The 26,913-nt window shown below is 35.1% G+C and overlaps 1 protein-coding gene across 10 annotated transcripts in view; it reads right to left on the bottom strand.

Annotated features, from left to right (window-relative positions):
* The window catches only part of LOC128675231 (zinc finger C2HC domain-containing protein 1A-like), a 32,935-nt gene that overhangs the window by 2,830 nt on the left and 3,192 nt on the right, over positions 1-26,913 (bottom strand). Inside the window, exons 1-10 of one of the 10 annotated variants that reach the window (XM_053754513.1) lie at positions 19,537-20,205; positions 9,483-9,674; positions 8,401-8,538; positions 8,087-8,119; positions 6,107-6,243; positions 5,512-5,708; positions 4,859-4,983; positions 4,177-4,312; positions 1,859-3,640; positions 114-479 (exon numbers count right to left, since the gene is read on the bottom strand). In XM_053754513.1, the coding sequence (XP_053610488.1) occupies positions 114-479; positions 1,859-3,640; positions 4,177-4,312; positions 4,859-4,983; positions 5,512-5,708; positions 6,107-6,243; positions 8,087-8,119; positions 8,401-8,538; positions 9,483-9,674; positions 19,537-19,588 (3,158 nt within the window). In that variant the 5' untranslated portion in view covers positions 19,589-20,205. Of the gene's footprint in view, positions 1-113; positions 1,701-1,858; positions 3,641-4,176; positions 4,313-4,858; positions 4,984-5,511; positions 5,709-6,106; positions 6,244-8,086; positions 8,120-8,400; positions 8,539-9,482; positions 9,675-17,985; positions 18,213-19,536; positions 20,206-26,913 lie in introns of those variants that run through there. The other 9 variants (XM_053754509.1, XM_053754510.1, XM_053754512.1 and 6 more) reach the window with 9 other exon arrangements.

The following is a 26,913-nucleotide window of genomic DNA, read 5'->3' as shown; positions in this document are numbered from 1 at the left end:
TTTTAATTAAGTGGTAACTAAAATGTCAATTACAATTTGAAAGTATAAAGACAACTAGTATATGTTAATTTTCTACTATGACGGTAATGTTTGGCAATTATATAAAATTTTACCTGACTAACCTACTATAAGCAGAGTCGTTGCTGACTTTCCCGTTCGGCGTATAGTTTCCATTAGACACATTATCTTTTCTATTTATACGATCCATCTTGACTCGCGAATCTCGCTTCGTAGTACCGTTGTGCGACGGAGTATTGTAATTAACCATATCTTTACTCGACTTGTTCTCATGCCTTTCGGATTCGTAAAATTTGTCGAAATCTTTGAGAGATTGCATCAAGTCTTGCTCCAGCTGATCGGCTTTCTTACGACTCTTCGCGCTGTCCTGTTTTTGGGAGTTCTTCTTCTGAATGGAATCGAGGAGGGAAGTGGAACGCTTGACGGAGGATGGGAAAATGCTCTCACTCACATTGTTACTGCTAAAATTTAGAGACATCGATTTGTTAACTGGAATCATACCATTACTACTACTCTTAACTACGGGTGACGAACAAATACTGTTCATTTCGGACACTTTATTACTATCAGCTAATTCAGATCGTTTAACTACCCTAGTTGTCGAACTACACGTTCTTTTTTCTGTCTTTTCTTTGTTTATTTCATCGTCAAAGGAAGTCATGAATTCTTCGAGATCAAAATCCTCGCATAAAGAATCGTCGTCACGAATAGAGGTTTTTGAAGCAATACTTTGCTCTAAGGACGACATAATTTTATCATATTGTGCACTTAAATCATCTATTGTTGGGGCAGTGGATTTTATATTATTATTATTATTACTTTCTAATTTCTTACTCATAAACTTAGATTCTATGATATCATTTGAATCATTGTTATTGATTTTGTTATTTGTGTTAAATGATTCAAACTTAGCGGGCAAATTTTCAGTTGTAAGTAGTGATTCCATACTACTAATGATGTCGGGATTATTTAAAATTGTATTGACATTAATGGGCAAGTTGTCATTTTCATTAATTAATCTAGGGTCTATATAGTTGCTGTCAGTCATGGAAGAATTATCGTCAGTAAGGATGACATCAAGGTTGACAAAGTTTTTCTTTACTTCGTCGTCTCTATTTATTTTATCAAGTTTAACTGGTTGTTTTATTGTAGTTCTTTGGAAGCTATGGTACATAGATGTTGTTATTTTTGGAATTTTATCTTTTGGCTTTGGTGTGCTGTAATTGGAGGTGGTGTAGCTCGAGAAAGACCTATTGAGACTACTATTGCGGTTAAAATAGTTTTTATCCACAGTACCTACATTCTCTTTACTGGATTTTGTGAAAGTAGTATTTAATTTTGATTGACTAGATCTCTTGTCATTTCTATTTAATCTAAATGAACTGCATCTACTACCTATGGTGTTGTTTGTGTTTTCATTGTTAGTGCTGCCGAAAGATTTCATTCTTTGTAAAGTGGGTGTCTTTTGATATGTCTTATTTAGAGTGTCTTTCATCATTTTGGTGTTATCTGTTCTGAGGTATGAGGAAGGTGTCTTTTCTTTTGCAGGACGTAGGATTGGGAGAGTTCTGTTGGGGTCTTTGGATGCGTTTTGTATTTTCTTAGGAATGTTTGTGTCTGAAGACATAAGTTCTTTCATTTGTCTAGCTGCTGATACGAACGGGTCGTAATTATCGTCAAGCCTGAAACATTCAATAAATATGATTAGTAATAAACGACTCATAGATATGTTATGGCACGCTTATATATACTTATTACTTACATTAGTAATAGTACATGTCATACTTATAAGTTCAATATGAGGGAGGATTAAATAAATAGGATAAGGATCTGGTCTAACCTCTTATTTTCAATACGAGGCAATTTAAGTGGTGGAGCTTCAGATGTTATCGACTGATCATCGCTGTTGTCTTCTTGTTCATTTTTTATAAACGTGTTTGCGCGACTTTGTTCACCCACCATTTTAGAATTTTCCAATTTTCTGTTAGGTTTATAAATCCTCTGCATTCGTTTTTTATTACATTTAATTTTGTTCTCCAATTTGTTGTTTTCAGATATACTTGGGAGTTTGAATTGTGGCACTTCTCTTTCCAGAACGTATTTTTCGGAAATTTGTGGTACTTCGTTTTCCGGAATGAACTTTTCAGAAGGTTCCTTTTCAACTTTATCATATAATTTTAGTCCATACACAGTTATGTGTTCCATATCGCAAACCTTTTTATTTGGTTCATCAGTATTGTTTACAGCAATATCAGATTTAGCAGACTCTGCCTTAGCACCTTTTAATAACTCTTTTAGATTATTTTTCAATTCTTCAAATGTGTCAGAAAATACACGCTTCTCAGGATTTTCTGTAGTGGTAATGTTTTCAAGACTGTTTATAGCTTCTATGGAATTCGTTTTAGGTGTACAGATGTTATCTAGTTCTTTATCTAGTTCAAAATTTTCGTTATCATTTTTGTCACTAATCATTTTATCTGTTAAATTAAGGAATTCTTCTAAATCTTCCGCATTTTCTGTAAATTTAGTATAAGTTTCACCGCTTCCATGACGGCTAAAACTATCATCGACACATTCGCTATCGCCATTATGTTCTGCTGAATAATCGAACGTTTCTGCGCTCACGTCGTAATTTAGTTCTAAGTTTTCGACTGAAGGACTTTCGTCACAAAATTTCTGTTCAGAAACATAAGGTTGATCTTCAACTATATCTTTTTTCAAACTTTCATCGGAAAAGGGTTTTTGGCCACCTATATCAGAAGATAATTGTTTTCCTTTTGATATATTCGACGTGGAATCTGTGAAATCGGAAATCAAATGATCAGATGTGCTAAATGTAGTGTTATAGTCAGTCGATCCAGTTGTATTATCTTCTTTGCAATGGCTGTCGTTCATCGATTCTGATTTAGCTTGTATATCGCACGAGCTAACCACAGTCAAGTTTTTGTAGAGCAACTCGACTTTTGGTTCAGGTGCGTTAGTGACTTTTGTAACAATATTATTGTCTTTAGATTTTGATTTCCTGTTTTTATTTGATTTCTTCATTTCAGGATTTTCATAAATGATACATGGTATTGATGGACATAAAAGTTCTGTGTTTATTCCTATAGATTGGCAATTCTTGTCACCTTTTTTAGATGCAGCATCTTCAAGGCTGTCCAAACTCATACTATTTTCCTTTACTAATTTAACAGCATTTTTTCTTGCTTTGGGCTTAACAAATTTTTCTTTGGCATTAGTATTTTGTGTGGATTTTCCATGCTCTTGTGCTTTAGGTGCTTTATGCACCTTACTTTTTGCCTGTTTGGATAAGTCTATGTCATTCTTAAGTTCCGAAATAGTATCATTTTCACATACCACTTTTTCTTGATTTATTTTACTTTTGATAGTATCTTTCTTCTTTACAATTGGAATTTGACTTTTATCTTCTGTTCTTTTACTAGATACGTCTACTATTTCCTTGGTAGCTTTTTCTTTGTATTTATTCGCAAGTTCTTCAAGCTTTTGCAATTGTTGTTTTTTCTTTACATTCAACCTAAGTTTATTTTGGGTTGAGCTTTTCTTTAAATTGAGATCGGTGACACTTAGTTTGGCAGAGGAGGGTTTGGATTCTTGGGGTTTTCTACAATAGGGAAAGGAAGGTAAATTTTGGTAGTGAAATTAGAATGCAACAAACAAGGAGACAGGAATTAAATAAATCTAATATTCAATGGTTATTTGAAATAAAGAAAAATTAATAAAATGTGTACGAGAAACTAGAAACCTTCCTTTCCCCTTATTTGCTACTTTGTAACTAAATGAGCCAATGAGCTTCTGCGTCGATACTGCTCAAGTACACATATTTATTTGAGAGTTTCGATCAAGGTCGTCGCAGCCGTAGTCATAACCAGCAAATTTCGTTATGATACAAGTGTAAAAACTTCACGTGTAAATGTCAAATTCCGTCGTGAAGTCAATACATTCATTATAATTATAAATTTGACATTGAAAGGTGAAAATTTTGACAAACAATAACAGACAAGACTAAAATAAATGAGGGTACCGTCTTGTTTACGTAGTATTGCAACGGCAAAAAATAACAATCGATAAATATTCGTCATTTTCTCTTTAAAAACAGACAAGACAGTTGACACAGATCAGAGCGAAGATGGTAGGTACCTGGAGCTGCTGAGGTCGCGCGCGAGGCGCGCCTGGCGCGCGCGCACGGCGTCGCCGCTGCTGCGGAGGCTGTGGCGCGCCGGCCGCAGCAGCGGCACGTGCGCCGGCTCACACTGCTCGCCGCTCGACTGCGACTCTGCGTTATGTTAATAAATTATTTCTTTCTTTTGAGTGTGTGTTGAGCTTTTGCTAGCAAAAGCTATTCAGACACACTCCCTAGGTAAAATATTACTAAGTATTCACTTTATTCCACAGACGAAATACCTTTTCATGAATTTAGCCAGTATAAAAATCAGACTATATAAAATGACCATTTTTATATTTGATTAATGCATCTTGGACTAAAATGTTGAATTTGAGAATTTGAGTTGTGTTTTTAAACTCTCACGCTTTGAACTTTGTTCAAAGTCCCGTGTATTGTATTTACAACTTAGCATGAACCTTTTTAAATTAACTAATTTAATAATTAACATTTTATTTTGCTAAGTCTCATTAATATATGTAGCTTTGAAAAATATTGTTAAAATGTTAAAAATTAAGATAAAGATATACCTAAGTAGGTATTTATTTCTCAAACATTGAAACCACACATAAAAATGCACAATGCTACAATTATAAAAGTGAAGCAACGTTTAATAATCATTTTATGATTTAGTTATAATCACGGATATTTATGACTAACCTGAGGCCCTGGTTCTGCTTGTGCGGTAGTCGCCATATTCCCGCGGAAGTGGCGGCGACACGCCTCGCGACGACTCCACGGACGCTGAGCGGCTGTTGGACGATTTGTCGCGGGTTTGTGACGATCTAAAAGACGATTTCAAACCTATATTAACACAAACTGAAAAGCTAGAAAACTGTACCTAAGGGTTTGACTAGGTATAATACAGAAGAATGGTCATTTCATGGTCGTGATTCTACAGTTAATTTTTATGATATCTACTTATACACTATCGCCAAATTCAGATGCCGACAACAAACATAATACTTACGGAGAGCAGAAGTTTACGACGCGCATTAGAAAATATAAGACATAACAGCAAATGACAATATATATTCTAAACAAATAAACAGTCTGGTCATTGTAAATTATGTTATTAATGTAACATTGCGATTTCTCTACATCGGTACCTTATCTCGTGCAACGTGACATTTAGCTCGTAACAAAGACGCATAGCATGGTGGCGTGTGGTTCCGTCCTAATATAGGATCACTTCATATCCTCTGTTGATGTCGTACCAGGTGCAGCTGTACGCTGACCCCGGGCTTCGCGGCTTCACAACCCCGAACGCAACCAGGAACGTGCAAGAGATGAGAGAAAGCCGCATAGCGTACCGTCGTCCGCGCACGGGCGGCGCCTTGTACTGCGTGCGGGCGTTGAGCCGCTGCTTGGCGTCCTGCAGCCGCGGCGGCTGCGCGCCGGCGCCGGGCAGGATCTTGGCCTTGTCCCCGCACCACTCCACGTGGCGCTCGAATGCGCGCGGCCCGAACGCGCGGCTGCAGTGCGGGCACTTCTGCAGCTCGCTCGTCGGCTGCTCAACGTTACACACGATATATTAACCTCGACCCCCGCTCGTCCCAGGCCATACATTGCATACTTATTACATATTATACTTATATATAGCCGTTGAATTAATAATCGCACTCACTTCGAACAAACGTCTTGTTGCAATATGAGAGATCTTATTGCATTCGATACTTGACAAAAAAAAAATCTCCGTGCAGTAAACCGTTGAAGAGTTCCTTCGTTTGGAGGAGGTTATATAATAATGCATTTGCCGTCCAAACTAAACATGTACAGTACATGTCAACTCAATCGGTTGAAAATATTTGGTACTGAGTTGCGACCAAATTTTGTCACATACATACATGAACTATAGACTGTTGACTGTACATTGCAATTTAAATGAAAGCTTGTAAAATGTTATACCTTAGTGATAGCTGTCCGGACGGACTGCGGCTTGGGTTTGGGCGTGGCCTTGGCAGTGTTCGGCGGACTCTTCTCCAGGAACGGGCTGTTTTCTGGAAGACCAAAATTCTTTGGCAAATACTGTTCCAGGTCTGTACCTGAAAATCATTTTCAGTTTATTACACTTCGAACTATGTTTGCCATAACATAATAAGTTACAATTTTGTAAGAATGATTGCCGGCTTATATCATAATTCCACTAAAAGATCCCCTGCGCAGGGAAATTTATTTTATTTATTAAGGAACTAAGTACATTAAATGTCTATACACTTAGTCCACTAATTCTTTTTATCACCGCTATGATCTGAACTAGTGAAATATAAGTATATTTCACTATAGGTATAAGAGGATTTGTGAAATAAGCTAGGTGGGAATGGTGGCATAGTCTAATCAATAAATAATATGGAGAGGCAGTCTGCTTATTTGACATTTAAGCATTTCCAATGCATTTAATGTATCGTTGTTATATTACATAACCTAAGTATTACAACAGAGCATTGTAAGATTTACAACAAGGAATTTTACAAATGTTTGTAGTATTTATACAGTGAGTGCATTGTTGCGATAAATATGTGTTTAACTTTATTGTAAAACGTTGAAATAATGTGACCGTACACGAATATAAAGTAGCACATATACTAAGTATATTGGAGTACTTAGACTTTCTAACCGGGAGGAGAAAATAATATGAATTAAATGTCATAACAATTTTGGTGAGTAATAGATACTTTTCAAATAGTATTCCAGAATGAGAAATATTTATTTGATGTAATTTATTTTCGTGTTATCTATCACTTGATCACACTGGTTGATAAAGGCCAGTTTGATTATACTATTACCCGATTATTCATAGAATGTTACAAACTATATTAATTACATATTACATTTGGCACCGAAAAAAACGAGACAAAACATATTTTAACCAAAATAGGTTGTAATTGTAACATTTTTTATAAACGAGAGGTATATTCAAGAATAAATTATTTATAAGATTTTATAACGAGCACCACCTCTCCTATGTTAACTTGATGACAAGACTTCTAATTGAAAGCGAACAATGTCACATAGTATACAGACAGACACACCATGCATTCAATTATTTAATTAGTAACACGAGTTTCTACGGCCGTCAGTTGAACTGTGGGCGTGTGTTGCTAAATGGTACCTACATAAACAAATTTAATTTATGTAAATATGGGCCTAGGAGAGTGGAGACACGGCCATGTCACACTGTTGTTTCAATAGATATTTAGGTTTACATGTTAATGCTTTTAGGTTTTGTTAGGTATCTTATTGTTTCGTCCTTCATGCAGATCCACGTACAGGGAAAACAAAGAAACTGGCACACCAGTTTCTTCTCTTCAAGTGAATAGATTTTATCTTCGTAAATAGATAATGTATTTGGCGCATTGAGTACAGTCGACATAATACGAGTACCTACACGCAATAGCGGATTGCGCGGAGTCCATTTGATGATATAAGTACATATTTTTTGGTAGAGCAGATGAAACTTTAAGAATCATTTTCACAAAGTCTGCTTACTGCAACATAATTAATAGGAATGAGTTTTCTTAATAATACTTATCCTTACATATTATAAAAAAAAGCTGCATGTATGTGTTTGTTCGCGATCAACTCAAAAACTACTGCACAGATTTTCGTGCGGTTTTCACTAATAGATAACATATCTTAAGAACCATATTTCCTGTTCCTATGTATAATTTATTATATTTTGACCCGAGCGAAATTAGGACGAGCCGCTAGTTAACTATATATAGGTAATAGGTGTATTAACCGGACGGGAACTGTTATTTAAATTGGATGTTAGTATCAGTTAGTGCAGCGTGGTGAAACTTAATTAAATTAGTTGCGTTAGTTAAGACGTTCACACAGTGTAGACAGTCGGATGCTAAATGAACTCCAAACAGACCACCCACTCACCGCTATGACTAGTGCTGTCACCCGGAGTCAGCCCTTTTTACCCACAAAAACAAAATCATAAAATTATCAAAAAATCATGCTACCATATCCAAAATAAAAATACATAAATTGGCATATTACCACACAGTAATTAATTTGTCATATAATACGAATAAATCGACATAAATAATAAAATATATGTTTACATTCAAATAATATTGTCGAACTACGCATAATAAATAAATGGAATGAATATTAAATTTTGTGAACTCGTCACCACAGCAAATTCCTTCACCAAAAGCAAGTGATTTCCACGCTAATTTTAGGAGAATTACCTTCGCGCCTCTGCCGCGAAGAGTCGAAGGTCTTCCTCTTCTTGACGGTCATCTTCTCGCAAATCTTCTCGTGTTTGGAAAGAGATTGTGGCAGGAAAGTGCGGTTGCAGATCGAGCATGGCTGTAACGTTTGTGGTCCTGCAATAAGGAAAAATATAAGGTCCATTAATCAAATTACCGACGCCGACAAAAATTTAATAAAGCCCGGACATTTGGGTACATTTCATTTAAATTTCTGACACTCAAAAAGCTTTATTTCGCTGTTACATTTTGAGTGTCTGAAAAAATACAAACTCCGCCCGGTCGGGGCCCTTGGATGCTCTAAAAACTAGGACAAATCCGCGGAACCCTAGACGGATGGCCCAGGTATAAGTCATCTATTTACTAGAAAACATGTACGGCGAAATAATTGTTTTCGTTAATTAATTTGGAAAATAAACTATTTCTCGTACTAATGAATTGCAACCTTTACTCTCTATAATCACGCCAATATAGTCATGAACGAACGAACGATAAAAATTAATAAATAACTTTGCACTGCTGTTGAGCATTATAATTTTATCAACCGTCTTTTTTATCTTTTTTGCTAGAGGTTACAGCGTATATCAATATCTAAATTGAATGCTTTCTAGTTGACGACTTATGGGCCTAATCTATTTAATGGCATCTTGATTATCGTCATAGCTATTTTAATCTCCGTCGGTTGTGGCGTTAGCTTTCTTTATAGAAAAAAATCTAGACTCTTGCCCATGTGACAGCATTGATGTAATCAAGAAGGACACGCGTGTCAATGGTCCGACAAGTAGGTAAGGAAGCTGAAGACCGTGTAAAGTAGAGAAGAAACAGGCGGACATTACGGCTTAAGCGGACCTTGGACTCCGACAGTTTGTTTTGACTGAAGAAGCAATGGGAAAAGAGCTCAAGTCTTAAATGAGAGAGAAAGACTTCTAACTTTTATTCTTCTAACTTATAGTTTTGGATGTAGTCAACACTGCTATCCTTGTCTATCACAGCAACTCGATTCTTGAGAGCGTAAAGTTTTACTTCCTACTTTTAGCCGCTAGTGTCGGAAAATGTCGGACCTGAAGGTTCAGGTGCCACAGGTGCGACAGGATGCGTGGGCACGGGCGGAGAGGGCGGCGGGCCGACGCGCGTCGGCGGCGGAGTCCGTGGGATCGGCCGGAAGGTGTCGCTTGACGGCGCCGGCGCAGGCTCGGGCGACGGAGACCGCGACCGCGACGATTTCGACTGTTGCTGTTGGAGATGCCGCTTGCCTGGAAACATTTATAATACTGTAAAATAAATTTAATATTACCTCTATAATCTGTAATTATCGTTTGCAAATGTGATTACCTATGTAGGATCAGTGATTGATGAATGAAGCAAGTAATCGTACGCGATATGCTATGTTGTATATGCAATTAATGTCAGTTTACATCCATGTATCTGGCGTTTTTCTATCAGGTGCCTATATAAGACCTATAGATTCCTGGATTGCATAGGTACATAAAACCCTTGCATAGACAATGAATACTCTCCTAGCTCCATTGGAGTTAGTGTGTGGAGTAGTGTTTAGCTTTGATAAGGTATAGCTGAGCATAACAGTCTTATTGTAATAGCAAAACTAGCCTACCTATTTCAATTTACAGTTTCGTGTTTGCATTGTTTCATCAAGATAAAATAGCACGTTGTTATCTTATTTGCGTAAACCATAGTTATCTAATTTGTGACAGTCATATTATTTTTCTGCTTATACCTATTGTAGGTACTACAGTATTCCAAATTGGCCCCCAGCGGTCTCTGAAAGTTTTAGTGTTACGCGTTTTTACTAGAAAATACTGTTGTCTTAAAAAAAACACGATTTAAAATTCAATTGACCTTGCAAACTACTAGATACTAAAAGAAAAATTGATGTACGTACACTAAGTTTATGTAACATTTCCATAGATCATGTTATCTAGTCTAGGCTATACTTAGATTGATGAGCAATCGAAAAGTAACACCTAAAATTTGAATAGTGGCAAGGACATGGCGCTTATGATGTAATGTGAGCCGCGGTATGAGGCCACAACCTCCGTATTGATTGTTTTTATTGCGACCCAGCTCACGCAATGCTAGAACAAACCTTCCCCTGAAAAGTATAACTAAAACACGGTAAGTAGGTACTTCCCACATTCAAAGTAGGTAAGTAGTGTAAATAGCAAATGCTCAGGATGTGGAATGTAATTATAACAGGACGTTTAAATTTGCAAACCTTCTAATTAACATTGAAAATTAAAATCTTAATATCCTTTTAATTAACATTGTAATCACATGTTTTTGCAAATAAATTATCTTTGCCTTTATCATTATCACCACCGATCGAGTATTAACCGTATAGTTGTAAGGTTTTTAGCCAGAATCATGAAATGATCAAGATTTTTCGTACACCTTATATTCCTTGATTGCAATATTATTTTGATATAAAGCGTAGACTTTCACCAAGTAAATAATTTTATTATTCATCACAGTTTTAGATTTTAGAAGCATTTTTCAAGCATTCGCGAACTAGAAAACTTAGTTCCAATATTCAGATTTTGCTATCTGGTATCAGAGGGGTGACGAACATGTTAAGGAGAATCAGAGACAAAGAGACGAAAGGCTAAAATGCAGAACATGACCGCATATGACCGAATGATGTAACTGTTTATGCCGAGAAGACATGAATGAATTTAAGTACGTGGGCGCCGTCGTCCGAGAGCAAAGCAAGTAAATTGGAAGATTTTATATCATTTGTAGCTACGAATATTAGAGGAGATTAATAATTTCTGTGAAAGTGGTGAAAAATTAAACTTTTAATCTATGGATGGGTGGGATCTCGTAACTATATACTTACATACAACTAATAAATAAATATTATTATGTGTCTATCCGACAAACCTGTTGATGTCCTGCTAATTATTCTAAGTGGAATGAATGGCAACTTCCTTCACGACATTCCTAAACTAATTCCGGTTATACAATCATATACATCTTGAAACCAATCAATATCATAATACTATGATATATTGATAGTAATATATAAGTTATAATATATACCTACATAAGTATAAATACAGACAACACAAGCGACAAAAACAAGATGTCGTCAACCTTGAAATTTTATAATTGATTTTAAATAAACAACATCAAAGTAAAATTGTAGAGATTAAAAGGCTATTAAAAGCATTATGGTACAGATATAGTTTGCCTGGATTCTGGGAGCAATAGCATCCGGTTCGAGGTTCAAGTGGCGCTTGAGCGTGACTGTACTTTTAATTGACTTAGCCCGACGTAGCCAGCCGACAAAACGGTTCTTAGCCCCGTAATATTAAGGTCATCTTGATACTGGAGAAATGGTTGAACGAGAACCACTAATGTTATCTGATAATGTTTACTTGTGAACTGTTTTGATCAAGAAAATACGAATCTGGATGGTTGGTAGTGAAATATGCTGATGCAAGTCTATCAAGTGATGAAAGATCTACCAATAATATTAGGGGATTTAGCATAGTGATTGTTCGTTTAGAACGGCTATGATTGCGTTATTTATCATGCCTGCACAGTCACATATTCGAGGACATGTATAGTCTGAAAACTTGACAGTGATCGTTCGTTTAAAATCGTTGTGATTGCTTTTTTATCATTACTGCACTGTCACAAATGTTCGAGGACGTGCTTGTAGATATTATTTCCATTTTCTACAATGTACTATTCTGGACTACAGGCCTATAATTTATCAGAATAAGAAAGTAAACAGAAGGAATCATATCGCTTAACATGCAGAATCCATCAACGATTTCGCCAATTTAACCTTTCCAAGAAGATCGGAGTACGTCCTCAATACTAAAGAGCAGCCGTCATGCGCACTACACCGCAAATCACGCGTGCCGCGACGAACACAAATTTGTGCAGGCTCTTTTTGAATAACAGTCTGGGTTTAGAGAGACACCTGTTTGTCTGCAGGACATGAAGGATCTAAGTAATAAGATGCTGCCTCAAATTTATGAAAGTTGAAATCTATCGAATTAAAGTAAAGATATTTTCGGACGGCTAAATGAAAGTAAGATCTTATGAGACGATACATTTTTAGGGTTCCGCAGTTCTAGACAAGGAACCCCTACAGTTTTGCCATGTCCACGTCCATCTGTCAGTCTGCGGTCTAGCTCAAAAACAATTAGTGCCAGTATTATGTAATTCAGTATTGAAAATAACAAAACTGTACACGGGGACAAATGTAGTTTCTTTCTTTACAGATTAAAATATACTATATTTACAATAACTATAAATATACTTTAATAATTATATTATAAGTACTGCTACCGCAACCCACGACCTGAATATCAAAGATAGCATCTGAAGACGAACCGGCTCTGTATTGAAGAAATTTTTAACGTAATTGCTGATTATCTTGGATTGTCTAATGCGTTAGTCGAAGAGACAAGCCATTAATGTGATTAAAGTCAATTTTATCTTAATAATGATGTGTCCCGTTCATTGGATAATGAACTTTTATTTGATAATTTCTTACTCTGCTGTTTTCAGGACAGAGGCAAGAAGATTTTAATGAGCCCCACAAAGCGTCAATTAGAAAATGTAATAATGTCTACATGCAACTTTATTATAGGGGAAGAAAATGACAGGCAGTGAGTTAAAATGTGCCGGGGGCAAAGCAGTGCAAGGTTGTGCCTGGTACGTTTTGACAAAGACTGAACGTGTTCTAAGAGGGTGAAAACTCTTGAAAGGGTCTTTAAATCACGTATCATGCTTTCCTGAACTGTGACGATGAAGATAGGGGGACGTTACTGACGTTTTAATAATAAAATACGAGGTGGTTTGGTGAATCGTAAAATTTATCGGTCGTTTTTAAGAGACCTCACGAGTATGGTTCTATGGGGTCGGTGGTCGTGATATCCGTTTGGAAATCTGAGATGAATTCTAACTTTTTTAGAGAATTTTATTATTTGAATGTTAAACATTTTTGATATATTATATACACACGGTATGGAGAAGGATTTTGAGGGATATGGATTTGATAAAAATGGTTGGTTGAAGAAATGATTGCAATCTTAATGCACTCAAAATCAATTTTGTGCACTTTAACACCTACCTATTCAAGTTTAAATGTACACAAAAATACTATACCTACGTGAGTTGCAATTTTGGAAGTCATCGTGCTATATAGAGAGCGCAACAGTTCACAACCATTGTGTTTAGTCTACACTCACTACTACCGTCGACAACACTTTTATTGTAACCATAAATAAATCAGGCCAAAGCGGAACATACAACATGAATAGAAACTTACAAATCTAGGACTATAGAACAACACAAGGAATAAATTTAAAGACTAAATTTAACATGATTGCAATAAAAATATTATAATAAGATAAGTCCGCCGTTGTACATGTATCTTTCTTGTATTAATTTTGCTCTATGTACTTATTTTTGTTCAATAATGTACAAACAAGTAATCTGATGTAAAGTATTCGTCGAGGGCATCAAAGAGATAAAAGAGAATGATCAATTTACAAACGAGTTAGATAGTGTAGATACGTATAAATTACGTAATGGATTAGACAATAATAACGATTTTGATACTTCAGACGCATGTTACAAGAAAAACAATTTATAGCAACTATTGCAATACAAGTTTAACTTAGTTCCCCTTATAAAAGTGGTCTTAACCGCAAATGGATTAACGATGCCAAGAATGTCACGTTTATAGGCCAATGCGAACAGTTGATATTACAGTTATCTACTGTTTTTGCTACTTTTTCTGAGATTTCCACAGCACACACAAGCTTTAAATGTCAGGCCTTCACTCCGCAGGTCGTCGGGTATGTTTATAGGGAGTTTAATCTATTAATATTCTGTTGGCCCATCGGACCGGAAAGCACAGCGTCAACGGAAAAAGAGACGGCCTCAAATCTTAATCGATGTCCTGCTAACACCTTTGGGAATTAATGCAGAAATCAACCATGATCGTGGTTGCAACATCAAATAAAAGTGGAGGAATTACCAAAATTGCCGAAATTATTTTGTAATACAATGATTTGGATTAGAGAAGAAAGCGTATCTTTGTTATATGAACTTTAATTATGAACCAAGAACCGCGCGAAACACGAACCCAATAAAGAACAAATTACTTCCTGTTTCAGTAAAATTATCGACAAAAATTACAGGGTAGACTTCACGGGTTTGCGAAAACGTCAAACACAGCATGATTTTTACTATCTCTCATAAGATTTTAATTCAAAATTGTCCCATAACCATGACCTGCTTAGATAAAACAGGTATCTACATGTTTGTATTGTATAAGTATATTGTATTGTACTGCGACATAGTGACATTCAAGAGTATAATTTAAGAAGTCTGCATCTGATCCAGAAAAACTACGTCATTAATCCTGTCTATAAAATGATACATGCAAATAAATTTAAGCACGACTGCATCGCTTTAGAAGTAACACAATGCATGGATCGAAAGACCAAATCCATTGGCGATCTATCTCCTGCCAGTCAGGTTTACTTAAGACGTATAACGTCAGAAAAGGATTATAGAAAGTGGTCAAAAGGTTACATAAAATTGCGATCAAGATGCTTTATCCATCAATGTCGCAGTTTCGTGGCAAGGCGTTAGAAACATGTCCGTGAGAACGAAACGTATGTAAACAATTTGATATACTTATAGATACGCTGAGTTTACCTGGCTGGTTTGCACCTCTTACGTAAATAAAGGTCAAGTTACCTCCATAAGTTATTTGCTGTGTCACTCAACAATGCAGCGGGCTTAATGAAACGCAATGAGCTTTAAAGAGTACGTTACAATGCATAAATTACATTTCAGATGCAAACCTAAATAAAATAATGACAAAAGCACGATATTAAAATTAATAATTATATATAATGGACAGTGAAAGTTGAATGAAAATATTATCAAATGGTTTGTGCGTCAATAAACAAATAGAAATCAGTTCCATCTTCACGCTCTCCGGCGTTGCTTCAATCAATTCTGTACTACAAGAAGCTGAATCGACAAAACACGTAAAGTACAGAATATTGCATTCCATCATATCTATATCTCTATAGATATGCATCGTTTTAAACATTTTTGGCAATCTTTCAATGGAAATTAGGAGTACATAGGTAGAAATTACTAAACAAAATGAGAAAGACAATTTTGAAAATAATAATGATATAAAAAAATTTCTGCAATAAAATCGATTCCAATTTTTTCATCACATTCTTCATCAAAATTAATTAAAAACATGTATAACAAAATCATTTAATTAGAAAAAATCCCGAATCAGTATTGAACATGCTCACAGTTGACCACTTATCACTAGGTAAATCATTATATGAATAATATTTTCAATGATAATAAAATTAATAATTGTAAAGATGTAAATATGTAGTAGATTTGCATCTGCATTCTCGACATTTTGTGATGAAATGAAAACTAATATTTCGATCTCAAATATCTTCTCGGATGTGGACGCGGTCAGAGCAAATTTAACACGGCCGGTTTCACAATCTCTTCTCCGACACAATATGAATTTCTTAAGTTCATTATTGATCCGCTTATTGTTATGCATTATTTTCGCTTTTAGCAATTCATTGAATGTTAATTCTTTCTTTGCGCAAGTGTTTCGCGTGTAGGCCGACTCATAAAGTCACAATGGAATTAAACATTACTACAAAATACCACATTAATTTATTGAAGGAAAATTGATTTGCATAGATTCATTCCAAGAGCTGTATAATAATTAAAAGATGAATAGTTTGTGTGAACTTTACATTCAACCTAACAGCTCGGTAAGTTATAATTATGCTAACAACAATACAGGTAGGTATTGTAATGGTTGCGAATATTAGTGATCCCGAGCGAGATCTCAAAGTGAAGGTTCCTATTATGACATGTTTAATTAAAACTTTACCCAACGTTAACGGAATTTCTCCACTTTCGTTAGTATAATGTTATCAGATCTCGATTAGAGGATTTGTATTGAAATTCACACAGGTTCTATAGAAACTAAACCACGTATGCAGATATAGAAGCAAACGTGGAATGTGGATAAGATCTGGCAATTACGAGTACGTTGGTGAATCACGAATTTACGAAGTTCTCACGGAAACCCCGCGGTAAGATAGACGGTACTTTAAATGCCACTGTAACGATTACAGACGTCAAGACTGCTCAAAATGAAATGTATGAAGAAGAAACGGCCATATGATTGATGCGAATGCATTTTTTGATCAAAACTGACAAGCGAATCACGCAAACCGATAGGTAGTTTTTAGTGAAAATACTCAGTAACAAAAATTGTAGGTCAATACATCCCATTCATTAAGCTAATAAACTAAATATACAAGGTGATTAATAAATAAATAAAATAGCCTTTATTTCAGATGTAGTATGATTCAAAGGTTTCCTTAGTTATACGGATAGTTTTGTTCACTATAATACATCTGTATACAAGTTGAAGTTGAAGTTGAAGTTACAAAAAAATATGAAACTTCTCAACTCATTTCAGTAGCGGGAGTAAAAATTGATGATGGCACTAGCAAAACCAGTTCCATTTCCACAGACGTTTGCGATCAACAATAGCGCGTGTCAGTTAAGATAAAGCCTAGTATTTATCTTTTAGCTATTCTTACAATATTGAGCTCGAGAAAACATGCACTCATCTTTCAGTCTTTAGAGAGTTCAGGGAACCATAGTGTACATTATAGTGGACGGAAATTGGATAACACAGAAATACAATTTACTCTTGAATAAATTATATATTGTTAAAGATATTTTGCTATTGAAATTCGCCATAGGTTTCAGCTTGGAACTGGTTGAATATTTCTAACGGGTTATGCAAATTTAAGCAGCTATTAAAAATAATAGCCAATTAAGTTTGACTAACTTCAAATACTTCTTATTGAATTAAAAAAAAAAACAATATTATATTAAGTGAGCAAGTATCAATGGTATTTCTCTGGAAGTCGTTCCAATATAAATAACCTGCCGCATTTCTTGGAATCGAGTGAGTGAATGAAGTGAGATTAACTAGTAATTAATATTGTCGATATTAAGAATACGCAATTTATTCGTTAACTGTATTATAATATAATAAAGAGGGGATGTAATTAGGCCGAGGTTCTGCGCTGTAATTTACAATAGGATTAAAAGATTTGATTAACGGTATGGCGAAGAAATTGTAAAAAAAAGAAAATCAACTAAATGATTCAATTGTCATCAAATACAAAGTCAGTATACCACATATACATTTCAAGAAGAACATAAAATTATCTAACACCTGTGCGACCTTCGTAGTATTTATATTATCTATTCAATTTTAATGTTTATTGATACAACATATACGTTGAAATATTGGCCAATGAAAAATATTAACTCATAAAAATAAAAGACATAGCATTACAGGCATTGATATTGAAAAATGTTGACATTCTTATATCAGAAGTGAACGCACGTTTGCACTACAAATACCTAACAATATTAAGCAAGATAACCCTATCACAGTTGAACCAACAGCATATAAAAATCTTCGAATCTCACCTTTTTTGCGACGAAAACTGATAGGAATACCGCAAGGCATTTTCACGACTGTAACTTGGCTCGCGACTGTAACTTGGCTCACGAATGGAACATGCAACACTAAGAGCGATATCTTGGACACTGAACTCATACAATACGTTACTATGCTTTCTGTCCAGTATTGTACTGTTCACCACGTGCTTATCAGCGACGTTTCTAACTCTGCTTACGCGTGAATACGATCTCCGAGCTCGGCTGTTTCTGTTATATCGACGACGAATACTTCGTCTAATACATCTTCTAACAACTGATTCTTACTTAGCTTCATAAATTATGTATATGGCGGCATATGTTATTGGATACTTTTTTGCATAAATTACCTTAGTAAGAGCCCATACAACTAATATACAAGGTTAAACTTAGGATAAATTGATTGTTAACGATGTTTGGATTATATTTCAAGAACCCCATAAAAATATTCTGATTATGTATTAGTACAGAACTAAAATTCGTTTGTAGTTATTTATATTACAATTCTCTCAAGATTTAATGTTCACAATCAGTTGACAATTGTGAATCATAACATAAACGACGATCAGTTGCGATTTGTGATTTGCAACATGTAACCTTTTAAAAAAATATAAATTTCCTATAACTTATACCTATTACATGCTTAAAGATTTTAACAATACAAAAATCAACATACAATTTATCTTAGCTTTAGAAATGACTACCTTTGACATGAATAAGCAAGTTCTAATAGCGGACCACGAATTACACGTAATCATCGTATTTTGGTATCATTGATTTATAGATGTTCATGATTGATGTACTCATAAAGAATGTACTACTATGTAGTACTATCGAATAAATAGAAAGTGATGATGTTAATTATTATTTTTAAATCATACACAGATTTTACGATAATTTACATTCTCCCTTGTTAAGTAAGTACCTACCAGCTGTTAAAAGTTACAAGCTACGCCGCACCCCTTGAGAATTTATGGGCCCTTTTAAAAATCTTTACATCGGGATCGTGCTTTATAAACTCGAGAGCAGCTGTCTACGTATGACTACTGACTAGGGATGCATTCTATTCAATAAAAAATTCCGCTACATCACATCTGCTCGCGTGAAGAAACGCGACCATCGCTGGATATTTATTCATAAAAAGAGGCAGACCGTAAGTAATTCGACTGTGCAATTAGTATCGGAGAATAATAACGAACAGAAATTACTGGAAACTCTCTTCAAAATCTGAGAAGTAGAGTAAATAGAAATTAATGATACATTATGGATGAACACAAACAAAACGCCAACCACGCCTATCATTGATATTTAATTGAGTTTTGTTTGTAGACTTTCCTCCAGCCACAAGAAGTCTTCCTTTAAAATTGATCTGTAAAAATTTTGTGAACATCTATGTAAAAAGTAAAGTTCGGAAATTTTAATTTTGCATGTTAGAAAATAAGAACAAACAAGAACACGAATAAATTAGTCCCTTCGAAAAGACAGATTGGTATAGTCTAGATGGAACAATAACAACATTATTGATAAACAAGAACCACTTACTTTTTTTGGAGCCGAATATAGACTTCAGTTTGGAGATGGTCCTCTTCTTCATTTTGCCGCGGAACACACGCACTCGTCACACACTGCACGCATCGGTCCACAACAGACAGAAATACACACGGCAATGCGTCCTCAAGTTTTTCATGCAGCCGTAAGCTTTTTGCTCCTTTTGCCGCTCTTATTTCCGTACTACGAAAATAGGTCCGACGCAACACTTGCACGACCGCAGGCGCATCACCCATACGCACACACCTTTCAATGATCCAATAAACTTTCAACTTATGAACGAACACTCGTTCACACTACTAATGTCACAAAACGTGACAACCTATCTATAGCTTATATATATTTATTATTCACCTTCTTTTATCAACTTTTATCGTATGCCGGGACACAACTGATAAGGATACAGAATTATACGAGAGCACAAGACTACGCATACGCACGACTATGTTGCTATCGATCGTAAAGAATACTGAGACTCAAATATTTGCTGTTATGTGATACGTTAAACACGACAGGCGTAGAATCAAAGGACTTCTCCGATAAAGATTACACAACTCGCCCTCCGTTTATGAGCGATTTACGGACGTAGATAGTAAATATTTTAGGCGGGAGCCATCGATTCGACGGCTATTCTTGGTGGTACTTGGAACGCAACTAACCAAGCAACGGCGCACGCGCAACCTACGATCATAAAGGGACTGACCGGCAACAATATCGATACAAAAATTGTCAGATCCCTCTTCCGTTAACAGAGTCCCGTTTCCGTCGAGCTTCGAAACCAAATCAACCGGTGAAATGGAATCGAGTCATAAAGTTTGTTAAAACACTTTCAATGGCCCAGTGGTGACAACACCGGAGACAACGCATCCGCTGCCTCCTTTTAAACATGGAATTTTAACGAATGGCACTTTCGGGAAGCGACCGATGGGGAGAATGGACTGCACCAGGCATAAATCACAAGGGTGTGGTGTGACGGAAATAAATAATGCAATTATACCTGAGAGAGAGCAGGACCAAGAGTGGCAAAAACTAAAAGAATTCATGTGCACTCTATTCATTTTCGAGCATTCAAATGCTTATAACATTTAAAATTAATCAAATTTTCGAGCAAATAAACATAAGTAAGTAGGTATAATAGTTCCTATATTAGTCACTAATTTAAACTTAATTTTCCTACTAACGGAAACAGTCTTTCTGTTTAGTGATGAGAGTTTTATCTTTTAAGATAAATATTTCCTTTATAGGTGGATCTCTCATGATTTTAATATATTTACAGGAGTTTGCTATGGCTATAATAAATCGCAATGACAATATAACATTCTAATCAGTTGATTGCATACACCAACAAAATGCCTCGAAATTGCATTTTTCTTGTTCTCAGGACGCGTGTGTTGTAAAACAAAGCTGTGGCGTGTAATTTGTTTAGAAATATTCAAGTTTGTATTTGCCGGCGACCGTGGGGGAGTGCCACTTTCGTCATATTCTCCGTAATGGCCTACACTTAACAACTCTGCAGTTCTACATCTACACGTGTGAAAAATTAACGAACAAGATTGATGGTGGTACATCTTTTATTGTATTTATTGTTTTTCGGAAGCCACTTATCAATGCATGCTCTTGTGATCTTAGTAGATACTTACAACTGAAACGTTACCCAATAATAATAATATGAAACTTCGTAATAGTCTACTTACCTATTTTATTACCTTACTTCTGTTATTAAAATGATTGACAATTCATGTAAAGAAATTACTTTTACTAGCAGGCGAGACAGTTGACCTAATTAGCTCACATTTGAAATATATATATTCATTACAAGTTTCTACATAAAGAATCCATTGAGACAAAGGTCGGTAAACCCTCATATGAGAGTGTGGAGATTGCTGATACATGATACAATATGCAGCTTTGAGGGCAATGGCGCGAAACACACCGTTCGAACAGACTTGGCTGCACAGATGAACCTAGCAACTGTCGGACAATGCATTAACACGTGACAAAAACGCTATCAGGGGAACTCGTATGAGGAGAATATGATCATTATGATCAACAAAATATAGACTAGGTTTTACAATCCATATGTTTCTATATCGTTTGGTTTTGAACCTTGTACTTTGAATAATCTTGTGTTTTAGCTCTATTTAGCCATGTGTGGATGTCGTGTTTGTTTAAGATGTTTATACCTATGTGATTTAAGTATTGACAGAGAATAATGCGTAATGCTGAGAACTAGTGTCTGTCTACGTCTTTGAAAGAAAATATTTCCTACTTTTTAATTAGTATGCATTTCAAAATAGCTTCCGTCACTTTTCAAGTACTGTTGTATCATAAGGAACAATGAATTTATGTTTCTGTTATACCAAAATATTTTAAGATTTAACTGAACTCAAAGTCAAACTGAAATAAAAAATCATTTATTCAGAAATTAGGCCTTCACAGGCACTTTTTCACGTCATATTCTAAATTATATTATATTTACCAAAGCTACAAACTACTAGTGTGTTGATATACTTCGCCTAGTCAATAATATAGGTATGTAAATATTTGCATATATATTGCATTTTAATTGCGACATGACCACACGTCACACAGAAGAGAGCATACTTGAATTTAATACGCGTGACAACCTGGACACGAGATCAATAGTGATGGTTTGAGGACATAATACGGTGGGATCATTACAGCAATCTTGAGAATGTTTGGTCTATTCAACTTGGTTAACTTTCACAGAATATAATGACGAAGTATTTTTTTGTTGGTACGGAATTTGATTTGATCTTCTATCATTATAATGCAATACATTATTTGATACTCGGAACATTATGTATTTATATCAACGATATAGCATGTTTAGTGAACAAATAAAGCTGCTATGATTGTCAATTACATATGCCAACAGCCAACGGTCTTATTGTAGTATACAATAGAAGCACGAACCTTGGGCATAACTTAGAATTGGTAAGTAGAAATCAAGTAACGAAAGCTGAATAACGTGACAACTCGACAAAACTCAAAACCAGTCGAGTTTATGACCCATTATTGACAATAATGAGGAACTGACGTAACCGAGTCACACGACCATCTACCAGAATGAAGTCCAAACGATTGAAACAATAGACTGGTTTCACAAAGAACCCGTCGCAGCCAAATCAAGCTCAGATATCGGACATTATGCAACAGAAAACAAAAATACAATGCAAATAAAGACAGGGGAAGATATTACTCATGAGCTGCCTTTTAATGAACGTGTAAATAAAAACATATCGATGTCAGATAATTTCGAAATGAAAAGCCAAAAATGATCGTATTGCACTTTTTGCTAGTTTCTTTCGTGACATCGGGGGCATACCTACAGATTATACAATCGCACATATCTGTAGTTCTCCGAAAGGGGCATTGCCGTTGCGAACTTTTACATCAATTTCATTGATACTAGTTTACATTTAACAGCAAATGCTGGACTGGACTGAATACGTAAGGCAGCTATTATTTATAAGCCTACGGTAAACGTGATAAGCAGTGTCATCGATGTAATAGCTATATCGTGTAGATTTGATTTCCATAATGCATATGTATCAGCCAAAGGTGTCATTATTGGAGTGAGCGAGAGCATTTTTCCCAGTAAATTGATGCCAGCAGTTAAACATAAACCTCGGACGGTGAATAACTGTCTTTAATTAAAATGTTACGGTGATTGATCAGTGGCTGTCGTGCAAGTCTTTATTGACCATTCACGATTTATAAGAAAGAGATATGATCAAGAATATTTTATGCAAGACAACGTTTGACAATTCTTAGGGTATGAAATGCTTATCAATATGTATATTAATGTTATTATTATAATTTTACCATACATGAGGCCCGTCCTGGCTTTCCTCGGGTTAAATCATAATAAATGATATATCGAAACGAAACTATCCTCAGGAATCCACTATCTATTGGTGAAAACCGTACAAAAATCCCTCCGTCGTACTTTCTTTTCATAATGTAATAGGTACTATAAGTACGAAATTAAATTTTCAAAGATGAATCTACACAATTAAGCGAAGAAAAATGTGGCAGTGCAATGTTATGAAAAATCTGTAATACAATGATACATAGAGTACAGAATACAAATAAAGCATAGCAAACGCGTGATATTAGTTTATTTTTGGATGGGTGGATGGATACACAAAAAATGGAGTACATTTTTTAAAGTTTGGATTTTTTAAAAGCCTGTTTTGTGTCCCATTGGTGGAAAAAATGGAAATTATTAAAAACTATTGTCACGTGTATTAAAATAAAGCCTCATATACCATAACACTCGTTATCAAAAGCAACAGGTGCCAAGCATACGTGATGAAGTGGACGTGGGTGGTCGATAAACCTTCAAGGTTCGGCGCACGATTATAAAAATTGAGCATATAAATACAGTAATATTTCACAACCAGTTAGTTAAGGACGAACTTTTTGTCATCGTACTCGTACCCTGTTCTTCTATTCCTGTCAGATTTTTATGCGAGAATAGAACTACGAAGAAACTATTTTCCAAATCCTAAAATAAAAAACCTTTTTAAATTAGATTCATAACTTATATGTAATGACAACGACAGATTTTAGTAAAAGAAGTTAAACATTTACGTAAGATAAAGAAAAACCTCATTTAAACACATTGTTTTTATGTAAATGTGACTACGATATTCTTGAAGGATTTTTTCCTGTGAACAGTTGTACAGACAAACTGACAAAGACAAATTAGTGTAATGATCTATCAGTTTTAGTAATAAGTTTCAAGTAGTATTTATGCAGATTACCTGACGTGATTCGACCATCATTGTATCACAGATTCATATTTAGATCCAGCTATAGCTATATTATTGAAATATTTGAATGGTCAGTATTTGTTTTTGTAACACAGCGCTGCATTTTTTGACTCTCGTGTAAAAAGAACGAGATGTCAGAGGCTACATTTAAAGAAATTTTACCGAATGCAAACATATTACTTAATGCATAAATCATTTCAATGGAAAGCGCACTCGTTCGTACTGTACACCGATACACAGCCACATGATTGATGATCCCAATTTCCTATTGATCGCTAATGTTATGGCTCGGTCTATTTACGTAAGTAGGTCGGCACATTTTGCGTAATTACGCAATTTTATTACAGATACTTTTTATGAGATGTAAGATTAATTCAATGTGCCTGCTTTTCCCTGTGCAAAATAGAAATCGATCATAATCATCACTTAGTTTAGATGTAAATTAAAAAGTAATGGTTAACAGATTTGGAGCAAACATAAATGGGATCGTAAGCAAAGATTAGAAAATAATACAAGAAGAAAAAGTGAATTAAAACTAATAAGAAGTTGATTAACCTTTTCATCGGACTGCGAGTATGGTTAGTAAAATCAATTTGTGGTTTGTGATAAATTAAATGACAATAAAACATACATACGCAACAAATAGAAATGTCAATGCTCTTTCAATTAGAAAACAAGGATAAATTGCTATCGTTAATAAACAGACGTTGCTTCTACAACAACGATAGAGTTCAATATTTCATAAGGACTTATTACAATTGAAGTCCAAGAACGAACAAACACATAAAAGTAAATTTTCTGGGTCACAGAGAGCAAAACATTACTCAAATAGGCTTACATTGCAAATTCTTTACCATTGAAATTTTTTTTCGAAGTAAATTTGTACCTCTCTACATGCTCTCTACTAATTAAGATACTTGAAATACTAAACTTGTACATTATATCTAAATTGTGATATTTTTAAAACGGGTTTGCCGCAAACCAGATCATAGACGCAGATATTTAAATAACTTCTCTAAATTTTATAGATATTTTAACAACTAAAGATATTCTCTTTAGATATTTGACTTTGGTCAAGGATTTAATTCAACAGCTAAGTATACTTCCCTCCCATTCAGATCAGTGTCTAGTATTTCTCATACAGAAAAATCAATGTCTAGACAGGAGACAGTATTAAAAACTAGGTAGTTCAACTAGTAGGAAATTTATTTGTTACGGCACTGAACCTTAGGTAAAGAAAATGTTAATCAACTAAAAGCGAATTACTTACATTTAAATAAAATCGAAGATTTCTGTAACAAACTTCCGCTCTTACAAAAGTTGCATTCCTTCGACCAGCACCTACATATCTGCCCAAAGTACGTGGTATTTACGATGAGAATAACGATGACCACGATTAAAATGCGTTTGATTTGAAACAACTTAGCGAGTGTGGGCGACATTTTGATCCTACACACGAAATATTTGATGACCGTATGGTTATTTTATTAACTCCAACACGACAAGTTTGATATACTGGAATAATACGAGTAACTTTAGTTAGAGTAAAAAGTATGTAAAAATAAAAAATGTGTTTAGATACATATAAGTTCTCTTGGATCTCTCGGATATTACGATCAAGATTTGCTAAGCTTTTGCCGGAAAACCCAAAATATTTTAGTACTTACCTATGTAATTATACCTAATAGCTTTATAGCCTAATAGTAGTGATTCCATTGTAATAAAATGGAAACATATGCGGCGAAGTTAAAAAGATTTGTAGAATCATTTAGCATTATAGGTACATGCAATGCACGATCACGACGGGTTACATATCTGACAATAATTGACAAGTACCGCGAGTTGAAAATACTCATTAATCGATAACGACGGCTTTCACAAAATGAAATGATCCTTTCAGCTCAGGTGAGGTTGCTAAAATGTTAGCCTATTGAAACGTAGAACTTCTAATAGTGTCTTTAAGAGAGTCACAGACTCCAGATATCGAATAAAAAGCTTTAGATACTGTCTATTAAAATGACGTTGTTTACAATAGCGAAGCGAGATACTAAAGAACATTGCCAAAATATGAAAGCAAATTGAAAGTTTACGGCTTTAGTATGACAAGCAAAATGTTATCGGTTGCATTACGAAAATAAGCGTGTTAATATCGACAAGATATTAGATCTATGATAAACAGAGTACAATATGATTGGGAGATTTGTAAGACAAGCAAAAGTAATTATAAAGACGACAATGAAGATTGGTAATAGTGATATTTTATTATAAAATAAATAAATATATTAGGACAAATCACACAGATTGAGCTAGCCCCAAAGTAAGTTCGAGACTTGTGTTATGAGACAATAACTCAACGATACTCTATTTTATAACAAATACATATATAGATAAACATCCAAGACCCGGGCCATTAAGAATATGATCATTTTCAAGATCATCATGACCCGACCGGGGATCGAATCCGGGACCTCTCGGTTCAGAGGCAAGCTCTTTACCACTGCGCCACCGAGGTCGTCGGATTCAAGGAAGCCTTATGTAAAATTTTGTGATGAACACAATACCAAAAAGT

This window comes from Plodia interpunctella, chromosome 14 (genome assembly GCF_027563975.2).
Source record: "Plodia interpunctella isolate USDA-ARS_2022_Savannah chromosome 14, ilPloInte3.2, whole genome shotgun sequence".
In the NCBI taxonomy this organism is placed as follows: domain Eukaryota; kingdom Metazoa; phylum Arthropoda; class Insecta; order Lepidoptera; family Pyralidae; genus Plodia; species Plodia interpunctella.
Note: the sequence above shows the minus strand (reverse complement) of the source record. Positions and strands in the feature narration are given on the sequence as shown.